Genomic DNA, 14,811 nt, shown 5'->3' with positions numbered 1-14,811 from the left:
ACCAAGCCCCCACTCCCACTATGGAATGTTAAAGCTGCCCCTTTGTGGGGAACCCATCTCTGTTCCTGAAAACTTACCTGTAGCATGTTTCTGTGGCTCTGTTAATGAGCGAAGTGACACAGAAAAGGCGCTTCTGTTCCTCTGAGGAGCCCATAGACCTGCCATTCAGAGACAGAGCTGAAAGAGCTGTTTCATGGGCCCAGCTGCTGCCCCATGGGCCCAGCTGCTGCCCCGGCCAAGAGGGCTTTGTACCCTGAGCTCCAGACACAGCTCTGTCCACTGGGGAGAGGGGTGGTGGGCTAGGAGACTCCAGCTCACGTTCTGCTCGTCCACCTTCAAGCAGGGGAGTGGGGGGCGGGCACTGTGCCTCTCTCTTCATTGGTCACCATCACCTACCTACCCCAGCCTGACCTTTGATGGTTAACATGGAAATGGACCCAGTTCATCATTACTTCCTTCTTTTAATTCATTTCTTCATTTGCTCACCAGATACCCTGTGATAGGCACCAAGCTGGGTCTGGGGGGTTTACTGGTGATGAGACAGACAAGCCCCCTGCTGGGAGGGAGCTGACATCCTCTGGGGCAAGGGTGGGGGTGGGGGCCAGACACCACATTCATAACACAATTTGGGGAAGTGATAAGGGTCACAGTGACCACACCCTGAGGCATCTCTGGAGAAGAGAATTAGGCTTTCAAGTTGCAGAGAAGAGATGTCATGTCATGTCAACTGATTTTTGGAACTGGGGAGGGCGTGAATTGTGAAAAAATGAAACGAAAATGGGAAAAGTCAGAGGGAAATGCTTTTAACTTCCTTGTTCTCTAAATAGGGGCAAAGGGGAATGAGACCTGATTTCTAAGCTTGGCTCTGCCCCTAAACAGGCTGGGTGGCTTCAGGCAAGTCATGAACCCCTCTGGGCCTCAGTTTCCTCATCTGACAAATGGGCTAATATAGTTGGATCTGCTGACCTCACCGGTTTGTTGGGGGAACAAAGGAGACAGAGTGATAGAGCGAGTGACTGTGCCGTGTCACACGTGGAAGGGATTGTTATCATCATCACCGCTGAAGATTGTGACAATATTTGTTGGATCAGCTGTGCCCGGCAATCACTTTTTAAAAAGCAACTGTACCCTTCCTTTTATTGAGGTATAATTTATAAAGAGTGAAGTCACAGGCCTTAAGTATTAGCGATTATACCCCCCAAAAGATAATCTTTCAGTCCCCAATCTCCACTTCCGTCCTCTCATCGGCTCCTCACATGGTTCCAGTGAGGCAGGCAAGCCAAGAGCTACCATTCCCTTATTATCTTGTATGGCAACAAGCTGAGGCTCAGAGAGGCTAAGTCACCAGCTCCAGGTCACCCAGCTGGTGAGCAGCAGAAGTGAATTTGAACGTGGTTCTCTCAGATGGCCAAGCCCATGCTCTCTCTGCTCTATCCCATCAACTACTGGACCCAGATGCAATGGTGGGGACCCTTCCTGATTATACTCCTTTACTTACAAGCCCTATTTTTGCCTCCTCTGTGCAGACCCTGGGCTAGTCCCAGACACAGAGCTGAATCAATCAGACACTTACCCACTCATGGATGAAATGGTCAAGGCACAGAAGCACAGGGAGGGGGTCCTAACCCCAGGGGAGCTAGGGGAGAGGTGGGCATGGAGAAGGCCCCTCCACTAAGCTTTGCCCGTGCAAGCAGGGTGGCTGAGAATACCGCTTTGGGGCCCTTTCCTGGCACCGACACTGAGCTGCACTTTAGACAAGTTACTTCAAAACTGTTTTTCAGTTCCTCACCTGGGAAGTGGCAGTAATAATAGCAGTTGCCTCACAGTGTTGTCAAGAGAATTCAGTGAGATGGTTCATATAAGTCTGCTCTTCCAATCAACCCCTCCAGCGTTGATTGGAAGAGCAGACTTATATGAACCCAGTTTCCAGATGAGGAATCTGAGGCACAGAGAGGTGAAGTAACCTGCCTACAGTCACACAGGCAGTACAAAGCCAACCCAGGTCACCTGGCTCCTAAGTCTGAGCTTTCAACCATCTTCCCTACTGCCCCTTGCGTACTAGGGGCTCGGGTACGTGTTCGCCCCATAGGACCTCGCAAGATGGTTAGGCAGAGAGTGATCGGGAGGAAAGGGCATTATGGGTAGATGGTCCTGTGTATACAAAGGCTTGAGGAGAGCTCAGAATCCAGGCGCGGCTGGAGAGCAGCGCGTGTGTGGAGAGGCAGCGGCCGACGGGGACACTGGGATTGGAACAGTAGGGGCGAGAAAAGCGTGGCTGCGGGATGAGGGCGCGGGCAGTGCTGGGGAGCGAGGCCGTTGGACTCAGGTCTCCCTGGGCTTGGAGTGGCAACTTCGGGCCAGCACAGGCTCTGGGCCCTGGAGGAGCCACCCTCCACCCACCTGAGATTTCCTGGATTCCAGCTGCAGCTCCTGCAGGCAAAGGAGCCCTTGTGGTCAGAGGGGCCTCCGGAGCCGAGGCCGGGCGGCTCCTTCCCTCCCTGGCACACACACCTCCATTCAGCCCGGCCCCGCCCCCCCGAAGGGGGCCGCCCCACGTCAGTGGGGGGCCGTCTGGGCAGGCAGCGAGCTTGATAAGACCTGGCCCCCACTGGTCCCCACCACTGTGCCGATACTGCCTGCGCTGCCAGAACCATGAGGGTACTCTGTGGCCCCTGCCTCGTGCTCTGCGGCCTGCTGCTGCTGCAGGTCCCACGCGTACCTGGCCTTGCGCCCCTGTCCAGAGGTGAGGGGGCCCATGTGAGGTGGGGGACTCCGGGCACCGAGACAGACAGAGGCTAAGTGGGATCCAGGATGGGGACAGGGGAAGGGAGGCAGGGGTGGCTTGCAGGCTGACCCAGGAGCAGACAGAGATGGTGACAGTCACAAGGGCTAGGGCAGGGTGACCCTGTCTGTTCTTTCCAGGGACATGAGTGGGGTTCTCTGAGCCTCTCTCTGGGCTTTGCAGCTCCCAGGCTTTCCTCAGGGACCACGCAAACTGCAGGGCCCTCGGTCTTCTGGGTCACCGAGGGCAGACGCTACCCAGAGAGCCTGCTGACATCTGGGGCTGCACCAGGCCCAGGGCTGAGCTCACGGCTCTCCAATGAGTGCAGATGTGGGGGGGTGGCCAAGAAGGGGTTCCCCCTTCCACTAGCCCTTCCAGCAGATTCCTGATTGGCCTCCCCATGAGCTGTACCCCTCTGAATTTCAGCCTTGGACACAGAATCCTAGAATGCCCAACTCCTCCTGTACAGATGGGGAAAAAGAAGCCAGAGAGGAGAGGACCCATCTAAGACCACAGAGCGACAAAGCCTCAGCCTCTGGGCTCCTGATCCACTGCCAGTTCCCTCACCCTCTCTGGGCCTCAGTTTACCCATTTGTAGCCTCAGCTAGTGGAGACTGGGGAGCCAGCTGCAAGGTGATTTCTGAGGTCGCTTGAGGACCTCTGATGCCCGGGCCTAGGGAACTGTGTCTGGGGGCTGGGACAGTCCCGCACACCTTGCCTTTCCTGATTCTTCTTCCTGCATCCCTGTTTGGGAGTGGCTCAGACTCAGTGTGGGATGGAGGGGGCTGGCCTTTGTACTAAGTCCCACCAGGCTGCAGGTCCAGGCCAGTGATAACATCAGGCATTAGGCCTATTCTTCCCTCCAGACAGATGAGAAAAGTGAAGCTTCAAAGGTGCAATGATCTGCCCAGGACCACAGAGTGGCTGGGCTGGGCTTCGGACCCCTGTCTACCTCACTCGGGCTCTGTGTACCACCCAGCACATGGTGCTGCCTCCCAGGCTGTCTGGGAAGACATCGCTCCTTGGGGGTGTGTCTTGGGGGCCCACTTGGTCAGGCTGCCAAGGTGGCCACCAGGAACTCCGGCCTTTTTTCCTGCTCTTGGACACCAGCTGGCAGATCGACACAAACTGGGTCCACTTTGCTGATTTGCTTTAATGCTCAGATGAAAGAGGCCATGTTGACAGGTGCTGCGTTGGCCTTCAAGGCTGTGCCCACCTGAGGGCCCACCCTCAGGGACCTCCTGCCCAGCCAGGGGAAAGAGCTGCCCCTTGTTGGCGGTAGCCACTCTGGGCTGAAACCTGAGACATGAAGGCTGTCTTCTCCTTTGCTGACCCCTGAACACCCTGCGTGCCCAGCCCTGTGCTGGCACCCTACGTGCCTTTTTGCTTGTCCTCAAAGGATCCTGTAAGGAAGGGACCACCTGCTCATTGTACAGAAAGGAAACTGAGGCTCAGAGAGGTGAGGGTGCCATTTGAGCCTGTCTTTCCCATGGGCTGAGCAACCTCTGGCAAGTTGCTTGCTCCAGTGTCCCCAGGCTGATGATAGGACCCAGCCAGCCTGGTTCACGTCTGGTCTACTCTGCCTGAGGCCTCAGGTCCAGACCTAAGTAGCTGCTGGTGCTCCGCCCCTTTGTCTTGAGTGTCTCTGGTCCATCCTCCTGACCTTTGCCGCCTCCCAGGGCACCTCTGCCGGACCCGGCCCATAGACCTGGTGTTCGTCGTCGACAGCTCACGCAGCGTGCGGCCAGTGGAGTTTGAGAAGGTGAAGGTGTTCCTGTCCCAGGTCATCGAGTCACTGGACGTGGGGCCCAATGCCACCCGCGTGGGCGTGGTCAACTACGCCAGCTCCGTGAAGCAGGAGTTCCCGCTGCGGGCCCACGGTTCCAAGGCCATGCTGCTGCAGGCCGTGCGCCGCATCCAGCCGCTGTCCACGGGCACCATGACGGGCCTGGCCATCCAGTTTGCCATCACCAAGGCCTTAAGCGATGCTGAGGGCGGTCGCCCCAGCTCGCCGGACATCAGCAAGGTGGGGACTCACGGGAACGTGGCAGCAGGTGACAGTGAAGGTTTTCAATGCCAGGAGCCTAGGCCTCTGGAGGGGAAGAGATTGTGCAAGGCTGCTCCCCAGGGGCCCCGGAGTAATGATATTAAAAATAACGCTGCCCCTTCCGGACTTCTTACCATGAATCGTCTCATGGGGGCCTCACCACACCCCCTTTATCCAGATGAAAGAACAGGGGCTCAGGAAGGTGAGCTGTGACTCATGGAGCTGCATTTCTAACCCAGGCCTGTCAGATCACCAAGACCCAACCCAAGGGATTGGGCATCTGGGCCAGGGGTGGGGACTCAGGAATCAGAAGCAGACCCGGGTCAGAAGGAGAAAAGCAGCTAAGGGGGCTGGATGCCGAGTCTCAGACTCCAGCAGAGCTGTGAGGACCCAACTTCAGGGCAGGCTCAGGCAGGGGGTGATGAGGGCCAGGCTCAGCACCAGGGTCCCCTCCTGTTGCCCTTTCTGGGGTACAGCGCACAGGAGCCTTGTGGGAGGGGAAGAGTGTTTTCCTCTTAGGAAAGGGCAGGTAGTATCTTGGGGAATGGAGGGAGAAAAGGCAGCATCTTCCTTCATTCCTTAGGCATCAATGTGCGAACAGCCTCCTTCCCAGGGCATACGAGAGAAAATGTCCAGACCGGAGGAAAAACTGCCATTCCGTAGCCTCTGTCTCCCTCTGGTGGCCAAAGGGTAGAACTGTACGGTGTTGAGCGCAGGTTTAGCCCGGCTGTCAAGAGGCCCTCGTTTGACAGGGGAGACGAGGCTCTGCCCTCCGGCGGTCATGCCCGAGGGAGGAGACACCCAGAGGCCATGATGAGAGAACAGCTCAGCCACGTCTCTCAGTCAGAGAAAACCTGTTGCCTCCTCCGCTATCCAAGTTCTCTTCCCTAGGCCCAAACCCTGGTGTTGGTGAGGGGCCAGATCCACCTGCTGCCGCTAGCTGTGTGACCTGGGCTAGCCACTCCGCCCTTCTGGGTCAACCTCCTCTTATGCCACCCATCCTGAGGGTTTACTGGCGGGCCAAGCGGCCCACCCAGCGCGGGGAGGGAGGCCGGGTCCTCACACACGCCCCGCGTGTGTATCGCAGGTGGTCATCGTGGTGACGGACGGGAGGCCCCAGGACAGCGTGCGGGACGTGTCTGCGCGGGCCCGGGCCAGTGGCATCGAGCTGTTCGCCATCGGCGTAGGCCGCGTGGACAAGGCCACGCTGCAGCAGATCGCCAGCGAGCCGCAGGACGAGCACGTCGACTACGTGGAGAGCTACAGCGTCATCGAGAAGCTGTCCAAGAAGTTCCAGGAGGCCTTCTGCTGTGCGCGGGGCGGGGGATGGACCAGGCTGGGAGTGGTGCTGGGGGAGTGAGGTGGGGGGGCGGGTACAGGTGTCTGGGCGGGGCCAGAAAAGGGGCGCGGCTGAGAGCGGCAGCGTGGGGGCGGGGCCTGGGCTGGAGGTGCCCTATACCGGGGCAGGGACTGAGATAGAGCCAACATCGGGGGCGGGGCCAGGGCTCAGAGCCGCCTGATCTGGGGGCTGGCCCCTGCCTGGGGTTAAGGGAGTTGGGGAAAGGCGATACCAAAAGGAAGTCCTTTTCGTGGTAGAATACTGGCAGGGACCAAGGAGGGGCCAGAAGCCAGTAAGGGGAGGGCCTAAAAAAACCTGTGCTATTTGGACGGGGGTCGGGGGGGTGGGAGCGTGTGTGTGTGGGGGGGCGGGGGGTAGAGGGGGTGTGGGGGTGTGGGGGGTGTGGGGCATTGGGGTGCCAGAGTCTTCTGCGATGTGGAAGGGTCTGAGGGGCCTGGGCATTGGGCAGGAGAAAATTCAGAGTCTTTTGCAGACGAGAGGTGGGTCTTTGGCACGGGGCGGGCCTAGGAAGAGCATGAATCTGACTGTGAGAATTCCATGCACAGTACAATGCTCAATACGTGGTATCTAACAAATATCTGTTGAGCATCTTCTATGTGCTGTGTTCACTGCTGCATGTGTTGTTCTAGACACTTGGAATACAAGAGTGAACAAAGGGGATTAAAGTCCCCGCCTCTTTGGCCTATACATTTTTAGCGGGAAGTTTTAGTTTATTATTAGCAATATCACCTCCGGGGATGTCAGCACTGCTGCAGTGATTCTGGCCCTGGGCTGAGGGTCTGGGACCCCATCCAGTCGGGGGTCTCAGTTTCCCTGAGCGTGTTGAGGGGCCATCCTTGCCGAGATGTCCGAGGCCCTGTGACCATGAGATTCTGAGTCTCCTCTTGTCCCCACAGTGGTGTCAGACCTGTGCGCCACAGGCGACCATGACTGCGAGCAGGTGTGCCTCAGCTCCCCGGGCTCCTACACCTGCACCTGCCGCGAGGGCTTCACCTTGAACAGTGATGGCAAGACGTGCAATGGTCAGTGGGCCGGACACAGGCAGGCCTGGGGAAGGAGGTGGGCAGGGGACCGGGCCTCGGCCCCTCCCCAGGAAGCCCACCTGAGCCTCTGTGTACTTGGCCTCTGGACCAATCTGCAATAGATGCCTTCTAGAGTTTGGCGTCAGCAGAAGTTCTCTTCTCACTGCTGTCCCTCTTTCTGTCACAGTGGGTGGTAGATTTAATATGGTGAGAGGAGTTACATAGTCTTGAGTTCACATCTTGGTGCCACTACTTCTGAGCTGTGTGATTTAACAGCTTTTACAGCTTCGGGTTTCAATGCTGTAAAATGGGGGCCAGGAACTTAGGCTCCACAGAGGAAGTTTTGAGGACCAAATGGGATGATCCTCCGTACAGATTTTGGGTGTGGTGCATGCCCAGCCAGTGGCTGTGATGAATATGAACTTAAGCATCACTCCCTTGCCTTCCTACCCTCCCCAGTCTGCAGCGGTGGAGGTGGCAGTTCGGCTACTGACCTGGTTTTCCTCATTGATGGATCCAAGAGTGTGCGGCCAGAGAACTTTGAGCTGGTGAAGAAGTTCATCAACCAGATTGTGGACACGCTGGATGTGTCGGACAAGCTGGCCCAAGTGGGGCTGGTGCAGTACTCAAGCTCTGTGCGCCAGGAGTTCCCACTGGGCCGCTTCCACACCAAGAAGGACATCAAGGCAGCTGTGAGAAACATGTCCTACATGGAGAAGGGCACCATGACCGGGGCTGCCCTCAAGTACCTCATCGACAATTCCTTCAGTGTGTCCAGCGGGGCCAGGCCTGGTGCCCAGAAGGTGGGCATTGTCTTCACTGATGGTCGGAGCCAGGACTACATTAATGATGCTGCCAAGAAAGCCAAGGACCTTGGTAGGTGCTGTCTGGACCCTGAACACCACCAGTGGCCAGGGGTACACATGGAACAGCTCAACTATAGTTTATCTTATGTCTGTTCTGATGAGTGCCCTAAACCCAGATTCAGTGTGAATGAGGAGGGATTGGTGTTTGTCCAGCTTTTTTTTATACTAATGAGAAAACTGAGGTCCCAGAAAAGTAAGTGGCTAGCTTGATGGTCCTTTGGTAGGTGGGGCTTAGAACTTTTCTAGTTGAATGTTCCCAAGAACATACCAACTGTTGGCAGGCAACCCCACTTTGGGACAAGCCTGAATTTTATCATCTATTAAATGAGAATAATAACCACCAGATGGATGGTTATGAGGATTACATGAGATTGCAAAGTTCCCAGTACAGTCAGTACAAGTCTGATATATGGTAAAAGCTCAGCAAATGTTGATTTCCTCAATTATTATACCTGCAATTCCAGCATCTGCCACCAGGAGGTGTCTGCTGTTGATTGCCTGGGGATTCCCTGGGAGGCTCAGCTATGGCTGCCTGTCCCCATGGCCACTGCTACTCCTCTTGTTCCTCTTGGCAGGCTTTAAGATGTTTGCTGTGGGTGTGGGCAATGCTGTGGAGGATGAGCTGAGGGAAATTGCCTCGGAGCCCGTGGCAGAGCACTATTTCTACACGGCTGACTTCAAGACCATCAACCAGATTGGCAAGAAGTTGCAGAAGAAGATCTGCGTGGGTGAGTGAGGCCAGAAGTTGTGTTGATGGGAGGAGCAGTGGGGCTCTGGGAGGGGGGTGTGTGTGTGTGTGTGTGTGTAACCATCCTGGACAGGATGTGGGTGGGGAAAATGGGAGCTGGGGTGGCACCATGAGTTGGCAGAATCAGGAGGAAGCCTGGCCAGTCAGACTTTAACAACCAGCAACTGTATATTGAATGCTCTTACACATGTGGCACTCTTCTCAGTGCTCTCCAAATATGAATCATTTAATCCTATTTGGTAGGAATATTGTTATCTCCATTTTACAGATAGGAAAACCAAGGTCAGAGGGGTGGAACCACTTAATAACTGGAGGAGCCAGGATTTGAACCGTGCTTCCTCCCCTGATCCTCCCTGGTGACCTTGCCAGCTGGTTCCCAGTGGTAAAGAGTATGGATTCCAGAGCCAGACACGCCTGGGTTTGCATGTTTGTTCTGACACTAACTAGCTGTTGGCCACGGGGCAAGTTGTTTTCCTTCTCAAGTTCTTCATTTGTAAAATGGGATTAATGACTTCAACCCCAAAGAATCGGGGTGAGGGGTCACCAAGATGACCTAGAGGCCCCTGATGACAGTGTCCTATGCAGAGTAGCTGACGAGCGTGGGCGTGCTAACATTGGAGTTCTTTATCAGGGCTTTGAGGGAGCAGGAAGACATTCAGGGGTCGCCCCCTCCATCATTCCTAGGAGCTCTGTCTTAAGAATTTCACGTGTCTCTCTGCCTTCTCGCATCTCCTAGGCCCCACACTCCCCCAAGACACCCTAGTCCTGGCCTTGGGCAGTGACCATCTGCCTTTCCGGCAGGCAACCACTCACCATCCTCTTTCTCTTTCCCTACTTTCTGTCCACCCCAGAGGAAGACCGGTGTGCCTGCGAGTCCATCGTGAAATTCCAGACCAAAGTGGAGGGGCTGCTGCAGGCCCTGACCAGGAAGCATATCCTTTCGCAGAGGCTGCTGCAGGGAGGGGGAGGGGGAGGGGGAGGGCAGGGCCCTGTCGGGAGAGGAGAAAGCCGTGCCCCTTTTGTGGTGTGATCGGGGCAGGCTCCTCCTTGCCTGCCTCCTGCTGAAGACGGGCTGGATCCTGGCCAGGTATGCTGGCCCCGGCTTTGATACTGACCCTGCCATAGCAAAGGCAGGAACCAAGCTCTAGATTGGACACACACAAGAGTCCTGGACACGCTCAGGAAAACATGGTGCCCACGGACTTCCATTGCTCAAGCTCTCGGTGACATGACTACCCACCAGTCTATACTCAGATGGGGCTGGACCCCTTACAGCTCCCCTGGCTCAGGCAGGACTAGGTGGAGACCCAGCAGGCCTAAACCTGCAACTGGACAGGGCTGGGCTTTCCGGGCTCACTGTAACTGCTTGCTTGATTTTGGAAAGCACCATTCTGAGGGCTGTGAATGGATAAGTTTTGACATTGGGGGAACACACACTATGAGGGGGAAGTGAGAGAAAGTCCTGGAAGGGGGGCCCTGAGTGCAGATGCCACCCCGTCACTGCCCTGCTCTGGCCAACCTGCACATCTCCTTAACTCCCAGTCCACTGGAAGCTGTGAGTAAGCGGCTGGCCATCCTGGAGAACAGAATCGTCTAAGGCTACCTGTCCCCTACGACCTCTCCATCTCCCTGCCCCCAGTGCAGCTCACAGAGCCCAGTGTGTGTCCCTTAGAGCCTGAGTTTAGTCTAGCTTTGCCATTTCAGTGAGGGGGGCTTGGGAAGGGTGGGGCCCTGGGGCGGCACTGAGTGTCTCCCTCTCCCACCCTGCGAGCCTGGGGGGAGTACGTGTTTGAGTGTGTGTGCAGGGAGCGTGTGCATGTTTGGGAGTGTGTGTGTATGAGTGTGTGTGTGTGTGTGTGTGTGTGTGTGTGTGCCCCTGGGGCTGGGTGTGTGTCTGAGAGCATGAGTGAGAACACAGGGGTGAGTGTGGGAGGAACTGCGTTTGCATTTTTTTAATCAAAAGCTTAATATATTCCCATATTTTTTAGTTCACCCTTTCTTGACTGAGAGTGCTGTAATCTCTTTTCTGATTTCTCTATTCCCCTTCAAAAAACCATTAAATGTGACTTAACTTAAGCACTGAATGGGGCCAGTGGCAGTGTGGTTATTTGGGGAGCAGGAAGAAGGGCCGTGAGGGTGGTGGGTGATGGGGATGGTCGCAGGATGGCAACAGTGGTGGTAACAGGGATGAGGGCCACTGCTCCCAACCTGGCTCATGTTTGTTCTGCCTTTTCAGTTCCAAATTCCTTGATGAGGTCTCATTTCATCCTCCCAGCAACCTTACCCAGAACAGACTTGAGTTGTCCCCATTTTACAGATGGGAAAGCTGAGTTCCTGAGTGATAAGATGACTTGCTTGGCAGTGAGTCAGTTGGAGAGACAGGGCTTGAAGCCAGGACTGTGAGACATCAAAAGAAAAAGGTGCCAGATAGGGCCATCCACCATTCATTCATTCATTTATTCATGCAGAGAGCAAACACAGAGCGCGTGCCCTGTGTCAGGCGGTGGGGAGATGGTGGCCTATGGGACAGATACTCTCCCATTTCTTAAGGGACTTCAGTTGAGCAGGGCGCCCTGTCACCCTCAACCCAGCTGGAGGAAAAGAGAGACGGTTTGGATTGTACCAGGACCCCTGGGGTGAGTGCGCGCGCGCGCGCGCGCGTGTGTGTGTGTGTGTGTGTGTGTGTGTGTGTGTGTGTGTGTGCGCATGCACGGTGGGGTTGGTGAGGAGCCTGGGCTGGCCCATTGCCGTCTGCCCCGCCCCTCACCCCCTTGGAGTCTCCTCCATTGCGTCCTGGTGCGTCAGCAGCCTCGGTCCCACCCCCAACACAAACAGCTGCAGCCTCTGCCTCAGGGACAGCGCAAAGAAAGTCTTTGACCCCCATATCCCCCTGACCCTGTCCCAGGCCCCTCTGGAGTCTCAATCCCACGCCTCCCAGAGGGGGAGCTTGGCTGATTTTTGGAACCCATTCTGGTTTAATGGAGCATTTTTAGCGTAAGAACTAGATTCCCACTTGAGAGCACGTAAAAGGCTTTTATAAGAAGCTCAAACCCTCCTGAAAGATCCTCCTTAGAGGCAGTTCAAGGAGTTAGAATAACACCACCAGCAACACCCAGGAGCCAACCTGGGAGTTGATAGAACAGCACAACCTCATAAGAGCAGCGTAAAAGTCACACAACCATGCACAGCTTTCACCCAGCCCTTTCTCTGTGCCAGGCCCTGGATGAGGGATTTTTCTGCTGTCCAAAGAGGCACCTTGCCACAGCCCCTGTGGCAATTGCTCAGCCCACACTTACTGTCTTCTGAGATTATCCCCACTACTGGCCCCCTACCCCACCCTACCCCACCCTACCCCTCCATGGGAGAGGGGTATCAGGGCCATGTGGATGCAGGGTAACCCTGCCTCCTGGACTCAGCTGATTGGTTAAAGGGGGTCACATGACCCAAGTTGGGCCAATCAGTGTCTCTCTTCTGGGAATTTGGACCTGAGGCCCCTAGGTACCGGGCTGATGGTGCTGGAGCTCGGAGGTCTCTCTCATCTTCCAGGTGTGCTGATGGCTTTCTAGTCCAAGGCTGTTTCAGTGACATTGCTGTGTAACAAACCACCCCAAAATTTAGTGGCTTGAAACAACCACCTGTTATTGTGCGATTCTGTGGTTGACCAGGCTCAGTCAGGTGGTTCTTCTTCTCTGCCTGGTGTTGGCTGGGGCTGCAGTGGTCTGGGTCCCAACCAGGCTGGAGTGTGTCCTGCTCACATGACTGCTGCCTTGGTGAAGACACTAGCCAGACTGACTTTGTCTCCGTCTCTGTCTCTCTCTCCGTGTAGTCTCAGGGCCTTTCTCCATGCGGGGGTCTCCAGCAGGGGAACTGGACTTCTTACATGGCAGCTCAGGGCTTCCAGAAGCTTCTGAGGCCCCACATTGGCACTGCATGTCTTTCACCATATTTTGTTGGTCAAAGCAGTTATAGCCCACCTCAGATTCAAGGGGTGGGAGATAAACTTCACCTCTCCTCCATGAGGGGAGAGTGACAAGGAATTTGTGGCCATCTTTTTTTAAATTTATTTTTTATTTTTTATTTTTTTTGCGGTATGTGGGCTTCGCGTTGTTGTGGCCTCTCCCGTTGCGGAGCACAGGCTCCGGACGCGCAGGCTCAACGGCCATGGCTCACGGGCCCAGCCGCTTCGCGGCATGTGGGATCTTCCCGGACCGGGGCACGAACCCGCGTCCCCTGCATCGGCAGGCGGACTCTCAACCACTGCGCCACCAGGGAAGCCCTGTGGCCATCTTTAATCTACCACCTGGGGTCATTCCCTGGTCCCCCTGGGCCTGGCTACACTCCCTGCCTGGCCATGCATGAGATACCCAGGAAATCTCAGCAACGTTAAACACGGTCAAGTCAGTTTCTGTTTCAGGCAATGAAAAGCACTGACTTGGCTGTCCCCTCACCTGTATTTTCCCCCACGCATGTGTGGGCTTGATGTTCTGGTTCTCAGCTTTCAATTCTGGGAAGTGGCTGGAGCATCCTGGCTTCTAGCTCCTCAGCTGCCCGGTAACTTGGCAGGGCCTTTCACCTGAGTCCCCCAGGCTGCATGCCTGGAAAAGAACTACTGGCCCTGCCCCAAGGGGGGCTGCAGGGGGTGACTGAGGAGCGAATGGGAAGCACTCAGCACAGCGCTCACCCACACTTTGTGTCCAGAGTGGAGCTGGCATCACTGCTGCCATCTGGGGGATGGTTTCCTGGCCTCAGGGAGACACCCACACCTGTCAGTTCCTCAACACCTCCTTCGCTCCCGTCTGGTACTGGTGTCCCTCGAGATACTGCAGCCACCTGGCGCCCAGTGGCTGTACCACCTGGGGCACCCGTTACCTGCTGGGAGGCCACCCCAGAGGGTGTACCACAGCCCCCTGTAAGCCTTCTGCTCCTCAGCAGGGAGCTCAGCCGCCCTGTGTCCTGGTAACAGGTGCCCATCCCCTGGCCCCTCCAGGAGGCCAAGATGAGGACAGCCTTCCCTGTGCTTCGAGCAGTGCCAGCCGGAGTGCCAGGGCTCAGGAGGCAAGGTGGGAAGGGTATACAAGCCTGCAGACTTCTGGGGACAGTAGCCAGCTCCATCACATGGTCACATGGCAAACGTTTGTACCGCACCAATGCCAGGCCCTCTTCTGGGCACTAGAGATAGAGGAGAGAACAAAATAGACCGAGGTCCCTGTGTTCATGGGCTCACATTCCAGCCTCACGTATTTCTTTCTGTGTGAGCCTGGGAACGTCATCTCACCTCCCTGCTGGCCTTAGTTCTTCATCTGTTAGATGGAGAGACGATCCAGAAACAAGGAGTACATGAGGAGAAATCTCCAAAAAAGTGTGGTGTGCCCTCAAAGGTCAAAAGCTGTCGACACTTCTTTGATGAAGTCAAAGAAACAAAGGTAGCCAGGTGCCCGGGGGCACCTGTCTGGCCTGGCAGAGACCAAGCATCGGGCCTCGAGTTTCCAGGAAATTTCCCACAGGGAGGTGATAGCAGAGGGGTGAGCAGCCTTGTCTTTGGAGCCGCACAGCCCTGGTATGAGTCCCGTACGGCCCCCCCTGCCTTGAACAAACTCCTTCACCCTCTGACCTCAGCTTCCTCAGCAGTAAAAGGGCAACAGCACCCTCCTCACAGTGGTCATCACCTAGACAGACAGAGGGCTTGGCATGAGTGTGGCCAGCCCCACAGGGCTCCCTGGAGGAGACAGCAGAGGGGGATTTGCAGGGAGCTGGAGGGCTGGATCTGCAGGGGACATCTGGAAAGTGAGGTGTGTGGGGAGGGAGCTTGAAAGGGGCACGTGGCTGGGGGCGGGGAAGGGAGCTGTGAGTCAGGCTGTGAGGCTCCAGGGACAGTTCTGGTCTGATTCCTCCCTCCTTCCCTATCTTCTTTCCTTCCTTCCACGTTTATTAAGCATCACCAAAGGCCAAAACATACACCAGGCACCAGGGACAAAATGCTTACAGC

At 56.0% G+C, this 14,811-nt stretch overlaps 1 protein-coding gene across 1 annotated transcript; it reads left to right on the top strand.

Moving 5' to 3' along the window:
- Positions 1-2,652: 2,652 nt before the first annotated feature.
- Positions 2,653-10,422, top strand: MATN1 (matrilin 1; the record flags this gene model as incomplete). The annotated part of the gene is made up of 8 exons (XM_079696496.1): positions 2,653-2,743; positions 4,462-4,808; positions 5,917-6,139; positions 7,086-7,211; positions 7,671-8,087; positions 8,653-8,805; positions 9,677-9,752; positions 10,368-10,422. 8 exons carry the CDS (start codon positions 2,653-2,655, stop codon positions 10,420-10,422), a joined length of 1,488 nt encoding a protein of 495 aa, XP_079552622.1.
- Positions 10,423-14,811: the final 4,389 nt, after the last annotated feature.

Source organism: Hyperoodon ampullatus, assembly GCF_949752795.1.
Source record: "Hyperoodon ampullatus genome assembly, chromosome: 2".
Taxonomy (NCBI): domain Eukaryota; kingdom Metazoa; phylum Chordata; class Mammalia; order Artiodactyla; family Ziphiidae; genus Hyperoodon; species Hyperoodon ampullatus.
This window is presented reverse-complemented; position numbering and strand designations above follow the sequence as displayed.